The 25478-nt window shown below is 40.0% G+C and overlaps 1 protein-coding gene across 2 annotated transcripts; it reads left to right on the top strand.

The window, feature by feature from the left end:
• The first annotated feature begins 1542 nt into the window (after positions 1-1542).
• LOC123762593 (myc proto-oncogene protein) lies at positions 1543-24984 on the top strand. 2 transcript variants are annotated; one of them, XM_045749187.2, is made up of 4 exons: positions 1543-1702; positions 6753-7605; positions 21193-21551; positions 21705-24984. In XM_045749187.2, the coding sequence occupies exons 2-4, from the start codon at positions 6756-6758 to the stop codon at positions 21993-21995; spliced, it is 1500 nt and encodes a 499-aa protein (XP_045605143.1). In that variant the 5' UTR covers positions 1543-1702; positions 6753-6755; the 3' UTR covers positions 21996-24984. The 2 variants fall into 2 exon arrangements, with proteins under 2 accessions (XP_045605143.1, XP_045605142.1); XM_045749186.2 differs by having other exon boundaries at positions 21696-24984.
• The last annotated feature ends 494 nt before the right edge of the window (positions 24985-25478 follow it).

The following is a 25478-nucleotide window of genomic DNA, read 5'->3' as shown; positions in this document are numbered from 1 at the left end:
TATATATATATATATATATATATATATATATATATATATATCCATTTCACTATGTATGAGTTAAGTTCTTGTAATTTGGGGTTAAACTAACGTAGATATATGACCGAACCTAACCAACCCTACCTAACCTAAACTAACATAACTAAGTCAATAATTAATATTCTTAAAATAATATAATAATAATATTTCATGTAAACCAATTGGACACAATATTTTGAAAAATAAAGCTCACTCAGCTTATTAGGCAAATCGGGCCTTGCATAATAGGCCGAGAAGTGCGTTCTGGCTACTAGGTACGACATTGTTTATATATATATATATATATATATATATATATATATATATATATATATATATATATATATATATATATATATATATGTGTGTGTGTGTGTGTCTGTGTGTGTGTGTGTGTGTGTGTAAATTACGAAAAATAAACACGTGATTAAAAATGTGACAGTGTCAGACCACGGAGGAAGAATTGAAACAGGAATTTCCTTAAGTACTTTCGTATATTAATACATTTTCAGAAAGAGAAGTAGTCTTCAGTAGTCCTTCTGAAGATGAATTAATATACGAAAGTACTTAAGGAAATTCCTGTTTCAATTCTTCCTCCGTGGTCTGACACTGTCATTTATATATATATATATATATATATATATATATATATATATATATATATATATATATATATATATATATATATATATATATATATATATATATATATTAATAGGTCAATGATTACGTATTTATGTAACGTGCATTTACTGCAAACTCATGTCAGTGATTCATTATTGCCAAATGTATTAGTATTAGGACAAGGACTATTATTAAAGAACAATTTTACATATTTTATAATTTACCAGAGTAACAGAATTCGAATGTTTGTTTCTTTAAATAAATACTAGCATATAGTGGGCATTAGCAGCCGAGAAAAGGAAAGGAAAACCCATCCCCAAAATTACTTTGGAGATTCGCAAACTTCGACCGGAATTTCCAATGAATCTCTCTCTTCGTGGAACATTCAGTGACCTCTAATGAACCGCTTGTTGACATTTTCCAGAATCCATACAGTAAAAGAGAAATGCTCGCCCGACTTCCATGAAGAGCTGACTCATGGCATCAGGAATGTTAGCAGCAGCAATAGTAGTAGTAGTAGTAGTACTACTACTACTACTAGTAGTAGTAGTAGTAGACCAGTAACTTGCGTCTACTGCTGTTGGTTACGCGTCGCAAAGTAGTGCGGCTACAAACAGCTTGAATTGTGTGATAAAATGACATTTCTATGGATAATTCCTTATCAAAACAGTATAAACTAATGTAGGTTTATCTAGTGTAAACATTATATCCCTAAATATACTTTAACTAAGAATATATAGTTTCATTATGGCAACTCAACTTTAGTAAACCGATTGGAGATCTCTCGTATGGCTATGACGTCGGAGGTGGGCGGGGCTAACTCATGACGTAGCGGCAAAGGGGGTGGGGCCTCAGGCCAGAACTTGGCGCGAGCTTATTTCTGTACTGACTGCTGTTGTGTGAGTGTTTAGTTAAAGTGTAGACTCTGACGTGGTAACACGCACGTCGTGCGATCGTGCACTGTGTTCCTTCCTCGCAGAATCTCGTGGATTATATACTGTATTCTTCAAGTGACATTCCGAGTGGTGACTGAACTTTTTACTCAAAGCTTCTAGTGAAGGTGTGTTCTCTACCTAGCAACGTGGTAGATGCTTTATTTATGGAATTTAAGGCAAATAAGCACTTTTTCCCGTATATGTCAGTGATAATGATGTTATGTGATGGGTCATGAACATTTTGAGTGTAAATATATGGACAATGCAACTTCACAATAAGTGACTGAACCAATAAACACGTGGAGTGTGTATGGGTGATGGTGTCATTGAACGTTTGTTGTTATTATTGTGTGTATGGAGTTATTGACACCACCCAAGGCGTCGCTCACCCTCTACAGGAATAAGTTGCTTAGATTTTTGGGGGGCCGAATGTTCCTCAAACGAAATATATATATATTTTTTTTAACTTAAAGCTTCTAAATTGGACCGAGGAAATAGGCACAAAATGAGATTAGTTTTAAAATAGGTGTTGAAGGGGGCCTGTCACAGTCAGTCAGCTAACCCCGCCCTTTTCCTAGCAGGCTTTGACGCAAAACGCAAGTTCAATACGCGCGCTCGCGATAGTTCACGATCGCGGCATACCTCGACATTTTGACGCTCCATGTGTAGTTTTTTAAGCATGCTACCTTCCTTAGTAAGTCTACGTTTTAGGAGCTATCATAGGTTTCGTTCTCTTCCATAGGAAAACTTTGTTTGGTTCGATGCTGCAAGCCATTGGTTAAGTTTTTGTTGTTGACAGTTCAAGTTTGGCGGCCAGAATGATGTCATGATATAATTGCTGGCCACTTTAGACTACTAACTGCATTAAGTGTATACTACTGAACGGTGGTACAGAACTTAACTGAGTGTTAGTACCTTTACTTTTCTGACTTATAACTGTAATTTTCAAATATTATTACTGTACTTAACTGACTGTTTACATTTTACTAATACTTTACTGACTGTTTACATGTTACTAATACTTTACTGACTTTACATTTTGCTAATACTTTATTGACTGTATGATACCTTACTATTTGAAGACTTTACTCATTGTACTATACGCTACTTTACAGACTTAGGATATTTTCGGTTTGTAATAAGATGACAGTTTGTAAGATTTGCTGATAATTACTAGGAATATCCTCGTTACCTTACGCTTGTGTTAATTTTCGTGTTAATTAATTTAGCAATGTCAGCTTAGCAGGCTATTGGTAACTAGTGACAGTTTAACGAGTTTTGGCAATGTGACAGGTTACACTGCATAACCATTTTTGTTTACAATGATTCTAGTTTACTAATAGTTTCACTAATGCTTGTATTGTTCAATATTTTGTATTTGTAATGATCTATCAGTTAAGTTGACCAGACCACACACTAGAAGGTGAAGGGACGACGACGTTTCGGTCCGTCCTAGACCATTCTCAAATCGACAATCTACTTGAGAATGGTCCAGGACGGACCGAAACGTCGTCGTCCCTTCACCTTCTAGTGTGTGGTCTGGTCAACATAATTTAGCCACGTTATTGTGACTCATCGCCTGCTATCAGTTAAATTATAGTTCATCAACACAACTGATTTGCCAGTATTAAAAAAGTTAAAATGTTTATGCATGTGCAAATTTGACTTTCCTGTGAGAGGGTTTAGACTTTTCTTTACAAGGTACGACTTTGCGCATGAATGAATTTTACAAATCTTATCTTGCGCGTTTGTAAACAATAGCCCAGCACTTTTTTACGCGCTCTCCATGCATGACAGTGTTGCAAATGTGACCAGAGTCTTCGTGCGTAAGTGTTGTTTACAGTTACGCAAGGTCTCCAAGCATCGCTCTTTACTCATTATATATCAGGTTAACTGCTTTACGCTATTATTATTTTAATTTATTAAAGAGCATCGTTCGCCGCCACGAATTAGTTTAAAATTTAGAAAATTTACAGCTTCATGCATGAGAGACTTCATAATTTTATTAGCCTAATGATAAACCGATGATAAGTTTTTTATTTTTTAAAAATTAACTAATTTCAACTAAAATCCAATTAAGCCGCAGCTCGTACGTGTTATACTTGATATATTTACATTAACGCCAGTAATGATATTTTCTTCACGAGTGAACGATTTAATCTACGCAATGATAGGTATCTTTCCAATTTAAATAATTTCTTTAACTGTAATAAGATCGGCAGTGAATGCATACGTCTATTGATGGGAAAGGAATTAGTGCGATTGATTTTATTGATAACGAATGAACTAGATAACGCCTGGTTAAGAAGGAAGACTGAATGTGGAAGGCATATATATTTTTTTACTAGCAATAATAAAATATAAAACTTTCTCAAACGATTAAGACAAGTAAAGGTTCCTTAACTATTAAGACAGTGAAAGTTTCTTAGACGGTTAGGGTTCCTTAAACAATTAAGAAGTGAAAGGTGTCATTCACTCATAACGAAGACACTGAATGTTTTACTAATAGACTAGCAAATGATTTCGTTGGCCGATATAGTATTCAGTGTCCATATTTTCCTCTATTTTTGATGACTTTATGTAATAATGCCGCCAGATTAAATTTGGGTTTGTTGTGTTCATTGCCTTTGTAATCCAAGACGGCCATTTAAAGCTCCACTCCGCGATAGTGTTTTGTTTGTGCTCTAGAGACAATAAATCGTTGCCATTGTCTTATACAAGACAAGAAAAGTATACATGAAGAGTCTTCATTCCAAGTTATTTTGTATGTTCTCTATAGTATTGTAGTTTTCACGCTGTGTATATTTACTAGTATTGTTCTTATTATTATTTATATAAATTTTGGCGTTTTCGTCCTTGTCGTTTCTCGTCTGATGGGAGTCATGTGTGAGGTAATGTGAAGTGGGAGGAAGAAAGCTCGTGAGAAAATGTTTTAGGGGAAATACACTCCTTTAAACAGAAACAAATTTGTTTGAAAGACGGTAGAAGCATGTTTAAAAAATGACAACAGAAAAACTTTCTTAAGAGGTAGTACAAAAAGTTATTTGCGAGATAAATGTCACTTGAGAAGTGTTTGGGTGAATGTGTTGGAGAGTGGGGTATAACAATGGTATATGTTGTCATCATACTATACCTATCTGTCTATCCAGAGTATACAAATGTTGTATACTAGTGTCCAACAATATTGTATACAATATTGTTAGTTCTAAATAGAATGTGTACCATTGAAAGCACAACTTTGGTGCTTATTTTTGTGGCTATGAAGATTATAGCCTACTCAACGAGTTTGTGAATGAGTCCTAATTTAGGCATGTTAAAGTTTGTTATACCGTTATTCATACAGTGTCAGCCCGCGATGAATGTGTGTATATATCACCATAAAAGTCATGTCCAAAACACGTTGTGAGGGGGGTATAAAATTTGACGTAACTGCCGAAGTATTAATCTTGTATATCTCAAAACTATAGTGTCACTTTTTTTTATCCATTATGTTGTTTACAGTTTCCTACGTCATTTTTTATTATTTGTTATTTTACTTGTATGTATACAAGAAGGTAGGATGAGTTGTGAAAGTATACATGTCGGTGATGAAAATGATATAATATATATCATTGCTTTTTATGGTCGCCTTACTTATTTTGTTTGCTTCTGCACGATACCAAGAGTGGAGTGTTCATGGCCTTGCTGTCTGTATCACCACTACTGAGCGATGCCACGAGTCTACTGGCGCCCCAGACAAGTCACGTGGGGTGGTGGGGGTTTGATGGCATGGGTCGGGTGGAGTGAGGGGGGGTGTTGTTACTTGTCAAACGTGCCCATGAGCAGGGGTGGGGGGTTAGGCGCAAGGTAGAGGGGGCTGGTGTTACTGGCGTTGGCATCAGTGAAGGATGTCAAGAGTTGCACCGTGGCACGTTATTTTTTTTCTTAAAAAGAGATAGAGAGAAGAAAGAAGAGGAAGGGATGAGAAGGCTTTGTTATTATTATCATTGACAGCACTGAGGTGGTAACGTTGAAAGAACACAAGTTCATGGAGAGCCTGTTGGAACCGAGCGGAAGAGGGATGTGTTGGTAGAGATACGAGAGGAAGCGCCAAGGAATAGGTGAGACGAAGGGTGGGCTAGGAAGAGCAAGAGGAGTGACGTAGTAACGCTTTCATATATCAGTGTCATTTCCCATGACTCGGGCGACGAGGAAGAGAAGGTTGTGACGTGTTGTTGTTGTGACTGGGGTTGTGGTATGTGAACGTGTCTGTGATTTGAGGGGTAGTGTGACCAGAGTTTGAAGTGTAACGTAACTTGTAGTCTGGTGTTGGGGGTTGTGACCTTTACTTGTCCTTGGTTCAGTTGTGTGAAGCGACATGAATGAGTCAGCTGACATGTCTCGCGACAAGAGTAGTAGCCTAATGGGAGTAGTGTGTGTGTGTGTGTGTGTGTGTGTGTGTGTGTGTGTGTGTTTGTGTATTACAGGAAGTTGTACGAAAGACCAGATTGCGTGTTGTTTATCGGTTGTAGTAGGCATATGGGGATGGTTATTGGTGGGGATGTGACGACGCTTGGCAGGCTTAGTGCTTGTTACTGGGTTTAGGTTAGCACTTGTTAACCTAGTGGGTACATAGTTCTTATTAGTGTTTGGTCACGAGGCTGCAAGTTACTGGGTGTTGTGAGTGCCTAAGCCTCTTTGTAAGTCACATTAGTGATTGTTAGTGAATGGAGTATTGCATGTTATTTGGTCATAATAAAGCTTGTTCGTGAATTATGGTAGTCTAGCGGTATTGCATGTCAAGTTAGGGTCATTAGCCTAATTACTGTAAGTGTAGGTCATGTAGGTCATGGTCGAGGGTTAGTGGTCATGTGGGTTATGGTAACTTCACTGTGATGCTATTTGTTACATAACCACCATAACCCAGTAACAAGCCCATTGGTGTCATAGTTCTTGCTTGTAAGTCATGGTAGTGCGGGTGGTGTCAATAAGTACTGTATAAGGCATCTGAAAGTTAAATATGTTATGTTGTGATTTTGAGAATAAAAAGTACGTTTGTGTTTTTAGACGAATGTGTAGCGTGTTTCTAGCTGGTTGGTCATATCTACTTTGAGACTATAATTAAGAATTTTGTATTTATGTGTGCGAGTGTCAGTGGTAGGTAGCACCGTCTCTGACCTACCTTGTCTCCCACAGCTGATGCAGATGGCGACGCACCCTGACATCCTGCGGCTCCTGCCGGAGTCTTGGATCACGCCGCCACAACACTTAACCTCATCCGTGCCCCTCGACATGTGGGGGAGGTTCGATATTGAGAATGATCGCGCCTTGGCCGTAATGGACCACAACATGACCTTCCCTACGGACATCGGGGACTTCATTCCGGGAGAGAGCAAGACACCCCATCACATGGGTGCACCGCCGACACCACCACACTCCCCTCCCACAGAGCACGACCTCGACGACTTGGTAGCCTCTATACCAGAAATTCTAGAGTCCCCTTCGGCTACCCCTCCATCCGATATCAGTGACATTCTGTCTGATCTGGAAGGTATGGAAATGACTCCCATGTTTCGGGCGCCTGGGTACTCTTGGTGGGCACCAGTGGCGCCCCCAGTGCCCGAAGTATCGCTCAAGCGCGACATAATGTGGGGCGGTGGCACTTGTTGCCAGGCCTTGTTGGAGCCACCCATCAAAAAAGAACGACAAGAGTCCGAGTGTTCGGCGGACGCGGCGCTCAGGGACGCCCTCAAACAGGAAGATATCTCTGAAGACGACGACGACTTTGAAGACAACCTCCCTGATACGCCCTCCGGCACCGACAGCGACTGTGACGCTGACGACCACATGAGCGAGACTTCCAGTAATAGCGGCAGCCCGAGAAGTACAAATAGTGCGTCGCGGTATAGTACCAGCAGTACCGTGTTCAGGAACAGTAGCTGTACCCCCTACGTGACCCCATCAGTGAACTTTGAACACGATTACTGTGGCAGAGTGCCCGAGCCTGATGCCCACAGCATGGCAGGCATCCTCACCCCCTCAGACACTGGTGAGTAAACCCTTCCTTACTAACAATGGAATCGTCTCGTTCCAGCCTTCCTCCTCTTACTTTCCTCAACGCCATGTTTCACTCCCGTTGAAGTGTTAACTACTAAATGTTAGCGCTTTCCTAATTTCCACATCATTATTCATCTTTTACTCTGCAATCTCTTTCATTTCACAAGTTTTATTAGTACACAAACGAAGGACATGTAAAAAATACAAAGAACACGTGAACGATATATTTTACATTTTTATAGCTTCGAAGTTTCCTTTAATTGTACTGTTTACATTACTGGAGTGACTTTCTATGAAGTTATCAGAATATACATCTCTGTAGAATGAGGCGAGCTGGAGCACAGCTTCCGCCATCTATTGGGCGTGCCGCGAGCTGAGGGACCATTGTTGCCATGACTGGGTGGCGGCTAACCTTAAAGAACTTATCTCTTTTATTACCGCATCAAATTTATCCCTTATATTATATATATATATATATATATATATATATATATATATATATATATATATATATATATATATATATATATATATATAGAGCACCAGAGGTGGTACCCCTATATATATATATATATATATATATATATATATATATATATATATATATATATATATATATATATATATATATATATATATTGCACCAGAGGTGGTACCCCTATATATATATATATATATATATATATATATATATATATATATATATATATATATATATATATATATATATATGTCGTACCTAATAGCCAGAACGCACTTCTCAGCCTACTATTCAAGGCCCGATTTGCCTAATAAGCCAAGTTTTCATGAATTAATGTTTTTTCGTCTACCTAACCTACCTAACCTAACCTAACCTAGCTTTTTTTGGCTACCTAACCTAACCTTACCTATAAATATAGGTTAGGTTAGGTTAGGTAGGGTTGGTTAGGTTCGGTCATATATCTACGTTAATTTTAACTCCAATAAAAAAAAACTGACCTCATACATAGAGAAAAGGGTTGCTTTATCATTTCATAAGAAAAAAATTATAATAAATATGTTAATTCAGGAAAACTTGGCTTATTAGGCAAATCGGGCCTTGAATAGTAGGCTGAGAAGTGCGTTCTGGCTATTAGGTACGACATATATATATATATATATATATATATATATATATATATATATATATATATATATATATATATATATATATATGTCGTACATTATAGCCAGAAGGAACTACTTGACCTAGTATGCAAAGACCGATCTGCCTAATAGGTAGTGATTTCTTTTACTAAAAAAGTTTCCACTGGGTTTATTTGAATTAATATTATTATATTATATTAGTAACATGAATTATCAAATTAAATACTGTAATCATTAACTAAAAATCGATTTAAATCTTTATTTTGTATAGTATCTAAGGTTACTATATCTTTCCTTATGTTAAAACTCCGTTAAACTCTGCTATTTAAACGTGAACGCGCGATACAGCTTGTGTGCCTATTCAAAACAGGTAACCTGTGTGCTTGTAACCTTCTTCATTTCTCCTCCTCTTATCCCCAAGCAACTAGGGCGTCTCTTATTTCCTCTTAGTTGACTTTTGTTTTACCTGCCGGAATGGCATGTTAGGCGTTGAGGTGACACCTTAGTTTTGAGGTCTTGAATCTCAGGATTTACCGACCTTCCAGGAAGGACATAATCGCAGTAATTAGTATCAAGATGGACTCGTAAAGGTTGTGGGAGAAGAAATCGAGCTTTTAAAATTGCTTTTTTTAAGCTCGATTTCTATAAAAATGTTAAGCTTGATAAAAAAAATTTGTTTAACCTATTTGCTCTGTAGTTGTGTTGTCTGCGTTTTCGACGAATGACTTCTGTCTCCTCTCTTCTCTTGGAGGCAGGTACGTACTTTTTACATCTTAGTTCATAATTACACAGAAATTTTACTAACAGGTTCGTGAAATTATGAATATTTCGATAAATCTTGAAACGACTGTCTTGTCAAATTTCTTTCCTGAGAAAATCCTCCAGTCATCTCTTTTCCCGCGCTGGCCGCTGATTGGTCCTATGGCATCCCGGGAGGAGCGCGCCTATTGGTCCATTGTCCCACATCTGCCACCATGAGCGCGGGTACATTGATGCCATCCAGGGGCCCACACCCTCGCCAGGTCCCGCACAAGTATTGATTATTTCCATCTACTTCTCCTTCAACTTGATTTCTACACTCCTTTATTGGATTTCTCGAAAATTTAGACAAGATTTTGTTTCTTATAATTTGAAGCATATTAATTATTGGCTCCCGTTTGCTAAACTATATACACTTCAATTTCTGATTTCCATTTTTTTTAGTCATCTCGGGCTTGTGTTTTCAATCTGTCAAGACATGATGTTTTATGACCTATTTGCTTTTAAATTTGCCCGATTTTTACGGCGCTCTTCATATTTTTAACGTCCAACTGGAATTCTACTTTCGTCTTCGTTACTTTTAGTTATTTCACATAGAAATGATGGTAATTGATGACCACAACTTGGCCCTCATTGCCTTACCCGTCAACCCCCCCCCTCCCCTACTTCTCCTCCCCTCTCACTACACTGTCATGAACATCTTCACGGGGTAGGCAAGAGGGGGTGAAAAAGGGAGGTAAAAACCTGTCTGGGAGAACAATGTCGGACCTTCCCTCCTATAGCCCCTCCCTTCTCTCACCCTCCCTCTCACTTCCCTGTCCTATACACCCCCTACCATCCAGTATCTCCTCTCTACCCTCTGTAATATCTATCCTTTATTCCGCACCATTTCATTACCCTTCTGTTACATTTCCCTATCATGTCCTTTCCAACAATTATTCCTGTCCTCGCCTTTCCTATCCTTCAATTCCTCCCTATTATTTCTTCCCTTCCAGTTGTCCCCTCAACTTCCATTCCACTCTCGTCTCATGTTATATCTTCAATTTTTACACTTTCTCCTCTCACATTATCCCTTCTCCCAATCTCTCATTATCCTCACCCCCTTATTCCCCCTTTCTCATACCTCCCGGCCTTACGCAAAAGAAATCTAAAGGAAAAAATGGTGTTTCGCATCTTTAATTTCCTGCTTCCGATTCCCTCAGTTCTCGGTCTCTCCCCACCGCTCTCTCCCCACCACTCTTCCCCACCACTCTTCCCAACCCCCACTTCCCATATCGCTTCCCTGTCCTTTCCCACCACCTCCAATATATCTGCCTACCAGTATAACTTTTTTTTCCTTTTCCATTCCACTCTCCTACCCTCTATCGCCCTTCCTCATCACCCTCCTCATATTCTTCAGTATTGTCCTCTTACTCTGATTTCTCATTTCCCCTAGTCTCTCTCTCGGCCTCCTTCCACCTCTCCCCGCCCATTTTGCCCACCACCTTCCCTATCTCTTCGCCATCTGGAAATGAAACCGAGCATATACCTAACATACAATTGGAATATACTGGGAAGTCGGGTTGCAACTATGTACAATAACCTTACTGAAGCGAGAAATGTGGTATATTCCTAGTGGAGTGCCATAAATACAATCCGAGAACATATGAACATCAGAGGGCCACGGCTCTGATGTTCTTCTCCAGTCTCTCCGCCTCTTCAGTCTCCTCCAACCTACCGACTATAGGTAAACATTTCTTAATCACCTCCCTATCTCTCCACCTCCCCATCTTTACCCTCTTCCCAAACCCCTCATTCAAGAGGCCGGCCGCACCGTCATCTCTATACACATGAGTGTTTTCTCTCGGTTCGACCTGCCCCATTGAGGCTAAATTAAGTTTTTCGCTTCCCCAACATAGGAATCAAACATTATAGTGTGCAGAAATGGCACCTTTCCCAGTGTTTCTAGCCTTCCAGCTTTGTTCCTCCACCGCCCTCCTTCCTCTAACCCATTCCCTCCTCCTTCCCTCTCCTTTTGCATCCGCTGAATCTGGCCAGGGTTTCGAGGCTCTTGAGAGGCATGAACACAAGTTTTGGAATTTGTCGTTGAGAGAGAGGGGCGTGTCGTCACCATTGTTGGAGTGAGTCGTTTCCCTAGTTGAGGAATTAGGGCGTCGAAGTCAGCGCTGAACGAATAGGGGTGACAGAGTATCTTCACCGTCGTTGAGAAAGTGTCAGCGTCGTTAAATCAAGGGATGCAAACACCGTCGTGGAGATGGTGATTTCGTAGACGTTGATGCAGAGTGTAATCGCCGCCATTAAGAAATTGGAGTTTGCTGTTGATGTCGTTTTTCTGTCCGTCCTTTTTTTGGTGTTCCCCATCTCGAACATTTTATCTTTGCCTCCTCTCCTAACGTCTCCTCTCTTCCTTATCTTCTCTCCGGCGTGACAAGATCCAACCTTATTTTCAGTGTAAGTACTCTTAAATTCCTTAAGTGTGGCTTACAAGCCGAGGTTACATAAGCCACTCTGGTCATCACATAGGCTTAATGATGTTATTTCGAAGACTTCATTGTCTATATTAATTTTTATTTTCATGAAGTTCTCGAGCTTCACGTACGCTGTCACACAAGGTCCTCCCATCGTGAGAAGACTTATTTAAGACTTCTTGAAATCTTTCAGAGAGAATCTTATTCTTATCACTTTCCATCTGCTCTCTCTCTTGTTTAATCTTCAATTATCTGATAATTTATAGGGTTATTGCATGGAATTACATGCAAGTCCAACTTGCATGTAACTTGCAAATAAGCAAATCGTAACTTGCTCTCTTCTACTTACGGTTTTCATTTGTTCTATGCTTCCTGTATATCCTCCATGTTCCTACCTCTCTCTGCCCCACGCTCTCCCTCCGCCCTCCGCCCACGTGTCTGCATCACTCATTGTTGTGTGTTTCAGAGTGGGTCTTCCCTTTCATTATTTGAGGTGCGTTAAAGAGGACCAATCGGTAAGGTCCGGGGGAACGAACAAGGGTGGTCGGCAGCCCTCTCCTTCCTTCCCCGTCCCAGTCCTTGCGACGGGGAAGGAAGGAGAATACATAGCAATGGTAGAGATAGACTGTTCAGGTAGCCAGTCTCTTTAATAGTTCTGTGCTTGCTGTGTCGTCTCGTGCGTATTACAAAAGGCGTAGGCTTCCCGTGACTAATTGATAAAATATAATTGACTTCGTGACATGCGTTGATTGTAGTATATATTTATCAGTTTGGTCTCATGCTATGAGGCAGGCTGATAAATCAGGTGGGGGGCTAAACGTGGTATTCAAACTAAACGAAAAATTCCATATCTTTGCCAAAACAAACCTTCTTTTAGATCTACCTAGAGAGAAGAGCTACATTTGTGGAAGTTTTGCAATACGTCATTGTCACGCGCACTAGTATAGTGGTTATAGTGTCCTATCCTATCCTAATCTAATAGGATAGCTCGGACACTCTAGAAACCGTACCACTGCTAGTACGTACCACTCTAGAAACTAGTTCCAGCAAGGACACTTACTGGCACCCAAGTACGGCTATAACCTTCAAGAATTTAACCGTCCATCCATTTTTCACACGGACCCCACACAAGGCAGACGGTGGCTTCACTAAAGGAACCACGACCCACAGAATCCACATTTCATCGCCACTAACTGTTACAAACGAGAGTTGAACGATAAAAGATCATGGGAAGACCAAGCACGAGCGACGCTGATAACGTTCGAAATCTCTCTATAATTATCTCAACTTGGAACGAGGAGAGCCTTGTGCAAAAACAAAGGCATGATTGAAGAGCGGCGCAGGTGGTCCTTTGTATTCCTTCCTATCTGCTACTCTTCGTCCTCTTGATAAGATAATGCTGGCGATCCTTTATGGCCGCTACCTAGGTCGAACAGCTTGGCACTGTAAGTGGTCATACGGAATAGTGCATGGAAGTATGTGACGAGGTGGTGGAAGTACCTAGGAGTGGTAATAGTAGCAGCGACAGCTGTGGTAGCAATAGTAATAATGTTAGCAATTGTAATAGTTGTACCAAGTGTAGTAGCAGCATCAGCAGCAACTGTCATAGCAACAATAGTAGTAATAGCAGTTGTAAACACACTAGATGTATCTCTAGTTGAAACTGCAGTAATTATAGTAACGGAAGCAATGGTAGTAGTAATAGTGGCAGTAGTAGTCAAGAAGTAACCTAATAGTTGCCTACTGATAGTGGTAGGCACTACCTTCACAGTTGCCTAGTGAAGCTAGTGGTTACCTAGTAATGGTGGTGGTTGCCTACTGATAGTGTTAGATGCACTGTTATGAACTACAACAGAAACAATAGTATTCTCCCAACCCGTTCTCGCACTTTCTTATAGTCAATATTGACTTGCTTCATAATTACAATTATTACTTAACCTATACCTATAATAGGTTAAGTAATAATTGTAATTACGAAGCAATAAGATGCTTATCTTAACATACTAAGAAGGTTAGGTAAGGTCGGTGTTTTCTATGAAGCTTTTCAAGGTAAACTAAAATATACACAATAAATTAGTATGTCACATATGCACTTATTTAATAAGTCAATATTGACTTAAAGAAAGTGCGAGAACGGGTTGCTTCTCCTTATGATGGCTGTATAGCTTGGATACAATAGGCTAATTTGTCCATCCCTTACCAATAAAGATGTACTATTACATCTTTCCGCCCTTGTCTCCGGGTCACGTGACTAAGACACGCCCTGGACAGAGTGCCAGACCAGCTTCGGTCACGCCGCAGCAGAGCGGTCATTTGTTATAGCTGGTCAATTGATAATGTGTCCGGTGGGCGGTGGAGTGTACGCCGTGCCGGGCTGCTCACACTAGTATTTGACGGCGATCGACCGGTCTCTCTTCCACATCTTCCAGGTTTGATCTGTACTGTAGGTAGCGTCACAGTGTATCCAGGATGGTGGAAACATGACGAGATCATCACATGTGAACGTTAGGTAGAGGAGATCGACGACAATGGTAGATTAATGTTTTTCATGCAGGCATTTTCAAATTAGGCTCGAGACCGTCTGACATTGTCCTTTTGTTTCTATTTCTCTCAAGATTTAGACGGGGTCACAGTTTCGGTTCCCACTACACTTCCTGTCACATACGGGGTCACCATTTCGTGGTTGCTGGAGACAAGTGGCGACGCTCTTTTGTCTGGTTTTATCCAACCGAAAATAAGGCTGAAGACCTTGTAACCATTGCGTTCTTAATTTAAAGGATTGTCCTTCGAAGTTTTCTCCGGTTAATTATGCCATAATGATATGCAAGGTCTGACTGTACAGAAGATTTGACACTTCGTAAAAAATTAAAACTGTTTTGTCTGACCAGAAACGAGGGAACCCAAGCAAACCATCTAACCTATCGGATGTAAAAACATTAATATATTGAGTTTTACTTTTCACTACTATGCCGCATTTTGGCGGATTTGTAGATTCCCTAATAAATGCAAATAAATTTGTGAAAGGACAAATTAGATGAGAAGGCAGAGACAGACTAACAGACAAGCAAGCAGATAGGCAGGAAGAAAGAGAAGAGGAGAGGATAAAATAAACGAGTATTCAGGAGGGAAAGAGAGGCGGAGCCCTCGGAGCCACCCCTAACTGCTAACGGAAAGAAAGGTTGGAGGGATGGCCATGTCTGTGGTAGAGAATAATACAAAATCGAAACTACTAACGGAAAGGAAGGTTGAATGTGGTGAAGGGGGCAGCCACCCCCCCCCCCTTTCACTGCTCACGGAAAGGAAGTTTGAGTGGGGAGAAAGAGAAGGGGGGGTAGCCACCCCTCACTGCTAACGGAAAGGAAGTTTGAGCGGGGTGAAAGAGAAGGGGGGCAGCCACCCCTCACTGCTAACGACTTGCGGGATAAATTAAAGTTTTTCTTCTTCCTGAGCGGTGCCCCTTAAAAGTTTATTTATCTTGCCGCGGCGAAGTGTTTTCATGTTTTGGTTACGGTGAGGCTCTGGTTGGCCTCTTGTTTAATGGTCTCCAAATGGCGCCCCCCCCCCCTTCATCCGTCCTCTTATATTGGTTACTTATTAGGCTAAAGACCTCGCGGTAGCTGGCGATACCCTCAACGATCAAGGGGGTGGCCTTCACTCTCTTGCGGCCAAGTTGAAAGTTTATGATGCGCCAGCAGCCTAGTTTTTCCCTTTGATTCCTGGTAGATGTTTTTGTATATTCCGTTCGTCTTCCTCCTCGCCTCCCATGAGTCATCTCTACCCCTTCCATGGAGTCGTCTCTACTCCCTTCCATGGAGTCGTCTCTATCCCTCCCATGGAGTCGTCTCTATCCCTCCCATGGAGTCGTCTCTACCCCTTCCATGGAGTCGTCTCTACCCCTCCCATGGAGTCGTCTCTACCCCTCCCATGGAGTCGTCTCTACCCCCTTCCATGGAGTCGTCTCTACCCCCTCCCATGGAGTCGTCTCTACCCCTCCCATGGAGTCGTCTCTACCCCTCCCATGGAGTCGTCTCTACCCCTCCCATGGAGTCGTCTCTACCCCTCCCATGGAGTCGTCTCTACCCCTCCCATGGAGTCGTCTCTACCCCTCCCATGGAGTCGTCTCTACCCCTCCCATGGAGTCGTCTCTACCCCTCCCATGGAGTCGTCTCTACCCCTCCCATGGAGTCGTCTCTTCTATTAATATTATATTTCCTTCCCTGCGTTCTCTAGGCTCAGCCCTTAAAAGCACATAAAAATTAGATCCAAGCTTATATTGTTGTAGCGGCGTATTATCACCTGGATGTGACTTCAACGTCGAGTGCCAGCTCCCAAGCCCTGCCTTATACACTAGTTTAATGCAATAACTTTTCCAGTTTTTGTTATATTTACTTGTTTAATTCTGGTATTGTGTTAGCTTCAACCACTGTTCGTTCGATCATTCATTTGCAACTAATGCACTGTAAAAAGTTCTTTATGACACCTGACAATTTTTTCTATACTTTCTTCCTGTGCCCTAGTTCTGCTTACCCTGAACGAGGATTCTTGCCAAGAAGACCCCGCCCCCCTTCTCCTCCACTGCGGTGAAGTCCAGTTCCCCCAGGAGAGGAACAACACTTATTGTTGCTTATCTTTAGACCTTTTCTACTTTTGTGTTGCGCTTTTTACAAATGTAGTTTCCATATCAAGACCGCGTCCCACAAAAGGCCCTCGGAAGGCATGCCGCAAGGCGCGTATGCGCCATTGCCGAACCGTAACGAAGTAAACAAAAGGCACCAGAAAAAATGGCATTCGAAACTATGCGTAAAGCTAACTGGGTAAGAAAGATGGGAGGGAGAGGTGAGAAGATAAGGGTTTAGGGATGTGTGTGTGTGTGTGTGTGTGTGTGTGTGTGTGTGTGTGTGTGTGTGTGTGTGTGTGTGTGTGTGTGTGTGTGTGAGAGAGAGAGAGAGAGAGAGAGAGGGGGGGGATGTCCATACTTACACTACCGTTTATACTCGACGCACAACGTGGAGGACCACTTGTCGGGGTGTGAGCCCTGGTGGACCACACAGCCAACACTGGCACGCGCCTGTAAACTGCATACAATAGTTGAAAGATTTACGACCATGTGTAAAAGACGAGACTCCATCCCACTTTCCCCTCTTTAAACCCACTCTCTAAAGCATTCTTCTCTTCCCCTTCCCCTACCCATGCTCTCGGCGCCAAACTGAATGAAGCGTAAATAATTATAATAGTGATAAATCTAATGTGCACAAAAAGTATACACTAATACTTCCCCTTTATCATACGACTTTTACATGTAGGCCTAGAGTAACTTATCTATTTCAGATTTCAATTGCAAGAATAGATCAAATAAATTTATATAAATTCGGAATAAAACTGGAAAAAATCCACATCGTAAAACGTGTTAAAATGACGTGTACCTCCTCATACTAAAGTAACATCCGCCTTTTCACAAGCTAGAAAAAGGGTATTAATACGACTATTCGGATGACAATATACCTCCAGACTGGCCACTCTTTTTAACAGTTGAAAGGCTTATCTTTTACGTGCAGTGAGTTCAGACGCCCACGGAGTCGTTACCTATCATGATGTGTAGTGGGGAGGGTGAGGTACAGGCACCCCCCCCCCCCCCCCGACAAGGTCTGTTGGGGGGCGATCTGTAGTAATCGCCAATTTCAGCCAGTAATAATCAGGAAGCCATAATAAAAACATATCTATGTGGTTGACCTTCATACGAGTGGTACACTATTTACCGCCTACCACTATCACCTGACACTAAAATTCGTTTAGTTTCTTGCCTACGACAGAAATTTAACTCCCCTTTTCCTGGCCGCTCTAGACAGGTTTTTTCACGCCCTCCCCACCAACCCCCCACTCTGGGTGCTGGTGGCAGACGTCTGGGGGTAGGTTGGCACTGGCACTGTCTAGCTCGCTTCGTGCCAGCTGAGTGTCGCCATCATGCCAAGAAGGCTCCCCCTACTATATCCCCCCCTCATCTACCTCGTCCCACTTCTCCTCCCGTGCTATCAAGCTCTTGTCCTTGTGTATAGTGCATTCCCAGATAAACCCCTTACTTGGTACATACACTCCGTATACTTGGGGTCATTCTCAAGAGGCTGGGTGGACCTCTTGTTGACTCCTAGCCTAGGGTTTTCCGTCAAGGAATGTGGGAGAACCTATCGTGCCCAACGGGTCCCCGGCAGTGGTTGTCGCTTGGTAGTGGCTGGGAATGCCAGGCTAGGGGACCTCAAGCCCCAGGCACGAGAGGAACGCAGTAGCAGCAAAACCCGCACTTCGACGTTTCTTCCTGCTCTATTTTTTTATTTTTAGTTATACCGTGGTGTAGGTGGGTAGCTGACGCGCTACACTCTTCGCTCCTGATAACTCGATGCCTCTGAACGAGGTTTCAATAAAAGTACATTTTCAATTACCGCCGGAGCAAAGTTTGGTAATTAAATACCTTGAATACCAAGGCTTAATGGGTTGGGGGAGGGGGTGCGCGGGAAGAAAAAGTTGGAATTCTCGAAAATCATACTTTTATTCCAACCTGTCACATTAATGCCAAGTCTGTCCATGCTTGCCTTATTATTCCTCTGATTATTTTGTTTGTGATAATTACATCTCTTCTTCTTGTTCTTCTTCGTTTCTTCTCTCTTTCACTATGGTACTTTTCTAATAGCATACCTCTGGACTTGTTTAACTTTGTTTTGTATTCAACAATATATGGCACCACATATTCCAGAATTTGTCTGCCAGTGGTATACCAGATCAAATGATTCCTTATTATAAAAAATGTAGTTATATTTGCCAGTTTGATATAGTCCAGCAGATCATAATGTCTGGTTAGTGTGGGCCTCAGCATCCAAGGTGTGATATTGCTCCAAAAATATATTTATCTTTGATCTCTTGTGTCGTACTGTGTTGAAGGCGTCAGTCTCCCGCCCCCCCCCCCCCCCACCCTTACCCCCCTAAAAAAATGCAGCTTCCCCATCCCTTTCCGTCTTGTTTTACTCCTGTTACGCAGTCAATGAAATTTACAAGTGTGTGAGAGTGGTAGAGCGAAAGAGCGATGGACTCCAACCATCAGGAGTTCTCCCTTCGCCATCACTCTTTGCGTTTTCTATGCGGATGATTCACCCATGAGGCTGGGTGACCGCGCGGGATCGCTGCCAGTCTTAAAGTATCGTTACCAGGCGCCATTAATCTGGAGACGTCACCACAGCCCTTGTGTAAATCATGGCTAGTTTTGTGTCTGGGGACGCCAGGCTCTTGTGTCCCACGGAAACCACTGTAATGCACGCTGGTTCTTTTTTACATATAAAGACTATAATTCTTGTGGGCTGGACTTTGTGGAATAGTAAACAAATAACTGAAGATAATAGGTAATACCTGATATATATCTCTTAAGAAATATATATATATATATATATATATATATATATATATATATATATATATATATATATATATATATATATATAATGAAGGTGAAAACATGGGGGGATACATAAGGGATAAACAAAATCCCCCCATGTTTTCACCTTCATTGTATTATCACCTGACCTAATGCGGGTATAAAATCAACTAATATATATATATATATATATATATATATATATATATATATATATATATATATATATATATATATATCGCTGTTCAGAGGGGAAATGCGTGCTGTATCTTGGGAACGCACCCGACCCCCGAGGAGCTGGACGAGGTCTTCGAACACTGATTGGTATATTGTTATATAAGTGTGTGTTTTCTATATATATATATATATATATATATATATATATATATATATATATATATATATATATATATATATATATATATATATATATATATATATGTCGTACCTAGTAGCCAGAACGCGCTTCTCAGCCTACTATGCAAGGCCCGATTTGCCTAATAAGCCAAGTTTCCCTGAATTAATATATTTTTTCAAATATTTTTCTTATGAAATGATAAAGTTACCCATTTCATTATGTATGAGGTCAATTATTTTTATTGGAGTTAAAATTAACGTAGATATATGACTGAACCTAACCAACCCTACCTAACCTAACCTAACCCATCTTTATAGTTTAGGTTAGGTTAGGTATCCGAAAAAAGGTAGGTTAGGTTGTCGAAAAAAACATTAATTCATGAAAACTTGGCTTATTAGGTAAATCGGGCCTTGCATAGTAGGCTGAGAAGTGCGTTCTGGCTACTAGGTACGACATATATATATATATATTAAAATATATATATATATATATATATATATATATATATATATATATATATATATATATATATATATATATATATATATGTCGTACCTAATAGCCAGAACGCACTTCTCAGCCTACTATTCAAAGCCCGATTTGCCTAATAAGCCAAGTTTTCATGAATTAATGTTTTTTTCGACAACCTAACCTACCTTACCTAACCTAACCTACCTTTTTTCGGATACCTAACCTAATCTAAACTATAAAGATGGGTTAGGTTAGGTTAGGTTATGTTTTTTCGTCTACCTAACCTACCTAACCTAACCTAACCTAGCCTAACCTAGCTTTTTTTGGCTACCTAACCTAACCTTACCTATAAATATAGGTTAGGTTAGGTTAGGTAGGGTTGGTTAGGTTCGGTCATATATCTACGTTAATTTTAACTCCAATAAAAAAAAATTGACCTCATACATAGAGAAAAGGGTTGCTTTATCATTTCATAAGAAAAAAATTATAGTAAATATATTAATTCAGGAAAATTTGGCTTATTAGGCAAATCGGGCCTTGAATAGTAGGCTGAGAAGTGAGTTCTGGCTACTAGGTACGACATATATATATATACTGTATATATATATATATATATATATATATATATATATATATATATATATATATATATATATATATATATATATATATATATATATATATATATATATCTATCTAGGGATGTGGCCAGCCACCTTTCGCAGATATGGTGGGTTGTGGTAAGGTCATTATTTGGACCGACCTCCCACTTAATAGGACCGGCCTTAAGTAACATATGTCCATTCTGTATCCCAGACCATTCACACTGCAAAGTTGGGTGAGGCTAGCTTACAACCTTGGATAGATATTTTCTCTTATATAGGTATAGATGTACAGCAGAGTATACAAGCATAAAATCGATAGTAAGAATACAGGTTCGTCACTATGACCACACTAACCACCCTATTTTTCTCCCTGCAGAAGACGAGGTTGATGTAGTAACGTGTAGCGACCCCAATGAAACTGCGACTACCACCACCATCTCTCTGGGAAACTACACCATCTACTCCCCCAGCTCTTCCTCCTCATCTCCAGTAAACTCCACCACACCAACCTCTGCCCCCTCCTGCCTTCAAGTCCCGTCCAAACGCTCAGTAGATGTCAAACGACAACTCCAACTGGCCATCCAGGAGGCCATGAGGAATCGGCACAATCGTGTTCCTGGTTCAACGTCTCCCGAAAGTGATGAAGTAGCGAGCAACAGATTCGTGTCTGTGAAGATAAAGACACAGGGAAAGCCAGCCGCTTATACCAAGCGCATGAGAGACTACCATACTGAGGTGGGTGTTGGGAACGTATTGTCATGCCTGTTATTTTGGAAGTTACTAAGATATACAGCACTGTGTATGTGAGTTTGTATTTATATTTACCTTAATATTTTTCCTGCCAAATAACCCTGCTAATGAGAGCCTTTCTTCTGAAAGGTAATAAAGTCAACGAAGCATAAACGAAGGAACCGCGTCGAGTCTGATGAAGGTCGACGGTCTGTACACAATTCTTTGGAGAGACAGAGAAGAGTAGACCTGCGCAATGCCTTTGAGTACCTCCGCCAGCTAGTACCTGACACCAAGGTCTTGGAAAAGGCCCCCAAAGTCCAGATACTGAAGAAAGCAGCACTACACTGCAAACAACTTCACCTTACTGAACAGCGGCTACTCAAAGAGAAGGAAAAATTGAAAAAACAGTTGGAAGAGCTTCAGCAGCGAAGATTGCAAAGTAGTTGAGTTGGTGCTGTCCGCCACTCACCTGTACAGATAGTTGTAAGGCATAAATTGTTTAAAATTGTACATATTTAATATCAAAGATAACAAATAAAGGGAGCACCGAGAGTGAGAGAGAAAGAACCTTTTCAGACTTTGATATAAGCAGCCTTTATGTATATGTGTGATATTTTGAGTGCCTATTTGTTTCTCGTGCTGCACTAGAAAATGTGAAAGGTCAGTTCCTTGTTGACTCTTAAGGTTGTCACATTGTTTCAGTGGCTCGATGTGATCTCTTACATAGCCCATTATTATTATTATTATTATTATTACTATTATTATTATTAAATCAGAATATTTAAACTAATTATTAGGATGTATATTGAACCAAAAACTGCAGAGATTAATTAGCTTGCCACCATATGTAGAAAAGAGAATCGGTTGTGTAAGAGATATTTTAATTCTTCAGATATTTCAGAATGTTTTTTTTAATGAGGTTTTTATTCTAATATTAAAAAGTTTGGATGAACCCTATTTAATACTGCAGGTATCATACCAAAGCAAGAGTGAGGCTTCTCTGAAATAATGGAAATAATGTGTATGTATCACCTTAAGTTTGAAGATGAATCAGTATATAACTCAGTTGTATGTTCCTTAATATATATATATATATATATATATATATATATATATATATATATATATATATATATATATATATATATATATATATATATATATATATATATATATATGCTAGCCATGATCCTAGAATACAATGCAAAAAAGCGATATTTGTGTGTGACCTGTTTGTATGTCTGGCTGACAAAGATTCCTCTCAGAGTTTTGGGGCAAGATTATTAAATTCTTGTCAAAATAAAAATATATTAAAGAGATGTTACACAACTTACCTAAAATTATTTATCTTGCTTTGATGAATATCTTAACTTTTTATTGTTTAAATTTAACTGTTATTCAAACCACCAGCATTTGTAACTTATAACCATTTAGTTTGTAATTACTCATATGAATATTGCATGTTAACTGGACACAAAAAGAGCGAGCGAGATACTCCAACACCCCAATGGGCTTTGCACTGCCAGACTGATTGTGGCTGCAAACAAAAATTTAAACAAGTTTTGCTTTGTTCTGGTGACCATGACTCTGAGAGTACCTTGTGGTTATGCCTTCCCCACTCCTTCCCAGTCACACTCCTTGTGCTCTGCAACCTGTGCAGTTGGGTGGGCTCGGGAGTCCAATTCTTTCCCAGTGTGAATGGCTTGACTCTCATCAATCTGATTCTCAGATTTACTCGTGGCAAATGAATAAAAGACAAAGTCGTGGTGTACAAACCCACGTGTACTAGAATTTTAGCAGAGTAGATAGTGTGCAGGTGACGCTGTTTTTATGATTTTGGACGCTATGTCAGGTTTCAAGAAGGGTGATTTGTTTCTTATGAATAATAAACTATTTGAGCTTAATAACAAAATCACTGGATCATATCCCAGGCTAGAGAGAAAACATTTAAGGGTCTTGGTTTCTGAAAGGAGACTCGAGTTCTCATGCATTTTGTATAAGCTAAAGCCTGTACCTGTATTTAGATGATAAAATTGCTTCTTAGTTATTGGAACAACTGCTTATTTTGGGAAATTGTTGTAAAATGTCCCTGATTGAAGCATAGATGTTAGTGCCTCGGAATCCCTAAGTAACGTCACGTGCTGTATAATGCTCAAGAAAATTAGTCGAGGGTTCAATATTCGATTTCATTAAAAAGTGAATTTAATATATCGAATTTTGTAATGCCATGGCCAATTCCTTTTTTTTGAGGCCTTGTTTTATGTCAATGAACCCCCTCCTTCTCATTGCTCAGTTTTGTACTTAAAGTGGTAAAAATTAAAAAAAGCGCGAGAAAAAGTGTATCCCTCATTGATAGGCATACAAGCAAAATCAAAAGTGAATAATGTGCATGCCAACCTATCACTCACTGCTCATGAAGCATCAATTACTTAACTCTGTTATGCCAGTACCTCATTGTAAAAACTGAAGAATCGCAATAACTTTTGATTAGCTTTGTAAGTGGATATATTTTCTTTTTCTCTCACCATTGTCCCCTCTGATGAATGTGACAGAAATGGTGCGCACATTCTGGACGAGGATGTTGCAATGCATCTCGTGATGTTGTATATAGAAGAAAACAAGAAATAAGAGAAAATATCCTTTTGTGATCATTTCCCTTGTTCCTTGGAGGCCACAATCATCAGGGTTATTCTCCTCCCCCCATACTGACGTAACATGCATACAAGCAGATTATAGCGTTGTACATAGTAGGTCTTTGTACTTTTTACAGATTTTTTCACATATGCTTTGCTATATATATATATTCAACAATATGAGCTGATGTGTGCGGTTCTTAATGAAAGGCGAAGTCTATTTTTTCACATTTTCATGATAGAGTTAGCTCATGTCCTGAGTCACGGTAGTGTACATAGGTTAACCGAGAGCACATCAGTTCCATATTGGCCATGTTATTCCTAGCCACGTGTTTATAATGAATGTACAAATTTTTGGCTTGTTTTTATGATGTAAGTTCAAAATTATTATTATTATTATTATTATTATTGATATTATTATTGACCTTGTGTCTTGTATTTTTTCTTTATAAATTCTTCAGCTGCATGTCCCTAGACACTGCATTAGTTAACATTTTTTTTTTTAATACAGTGTAGTTTAGTCTGCTCTGAACTACATTTTCTGGGAGAAAATTTTTTCATGTGATGTAAGCCAATGAGGCCAAAATTGGTAACAAAAAATAATTTTTGACTTCATTTGCCTTTTATCAAAATTGTTGAAATTATGTTATAAGATTTGCCATTGCTTACCTATAAGTCCAAAATGTTATTCGATTTAATTGAAAAAATTGTTTTTATGAAGAAATTTATTAATGTACTTTATTATTTGAAGTCATTTATATAGCACAGTGTTACAAATTTAAATATACCAACTATATACCATATTTCTGCGTTTTCCTATTCTACCAATTCTGATAAGTTACATCTTTGTATACTTGCTACAAGTGCTTGTTGCCAGTTACAGACCCTACAAGTGCTTGTTGCCAGTTACAGACCCTACAAGTGCTTGTTGCCAGTTACAGACCCTACAAGTGCTTGTTGCCAGTTACAGACCCTACAGGTGCTTGTTGCCAGTTACAGACCCTACAAGTGCTTGTTGCCAGTTACAGACCCTACAAGTGCTTGTTGCCAGTTACAGACCCTACAGGTGCTTGTTGCCAGTTACAGACCCTACAGGTGCTTGTTGCCAGTTACAGACCCTACAAGTGCTTGTTGCCAGTTACAGACCCTACAGGTGCTTGTTGCCAGTTACAGACCCTACAGGTGCTTGTTGCCAGTTACAGACCCTACAGGTGCTTGTTGCCAGTTACAGACCCTACAGGTGCTTGTTGCCAGTTACAGACCCTACAAGTGCTTGTTGCCAGTTACAGACCCTACA

The sequence above is a fragment of the Procambarus clarkii genome, chromosome 27, assembly GCF_040958095.1.
Source record: "Procambarus clarkii isolate CNS0578487 chromosome 27, FALCON_Pclarkii_2.0, whole genome shotgun sequence".
NCBI classification, from domain to species: domain Eukaryota; kingdom Metazoa; phylum Arthropoda; class Malacostraca; order Decapoda; family Cambaridae; genus Procambarus; species Procambarus clarkii.
This window is presented reverse-complemented; position numbering and strand designations above follow the sequence as displayed.

Excerpts from the sequence above, each read along its gene's own strand:
- LOC123762593 (XM_045749186.2), top strand. The coding sequence starts at position 6,756 with ATGCAGATGGCGACGCACCCTGACATCCTGCGGCTCCTGCCGGAGTCT. Across the intron at positions 7,606-21,192 it reads CCTCACCCCCTCAGACACTG|AAGACGAGGTTGATGTAGTA; the intron begins GTGAGTAAACCC and ends TTCTCCCTGCAG. Across the intron at positions 21,552-21,695 it reads TGAGAGACTACCATACTGAG|GTAATAAAGTCAACGAAGCA; the intron begins GTGGGTGTTGGG and ends TTCTTCTGAAAG.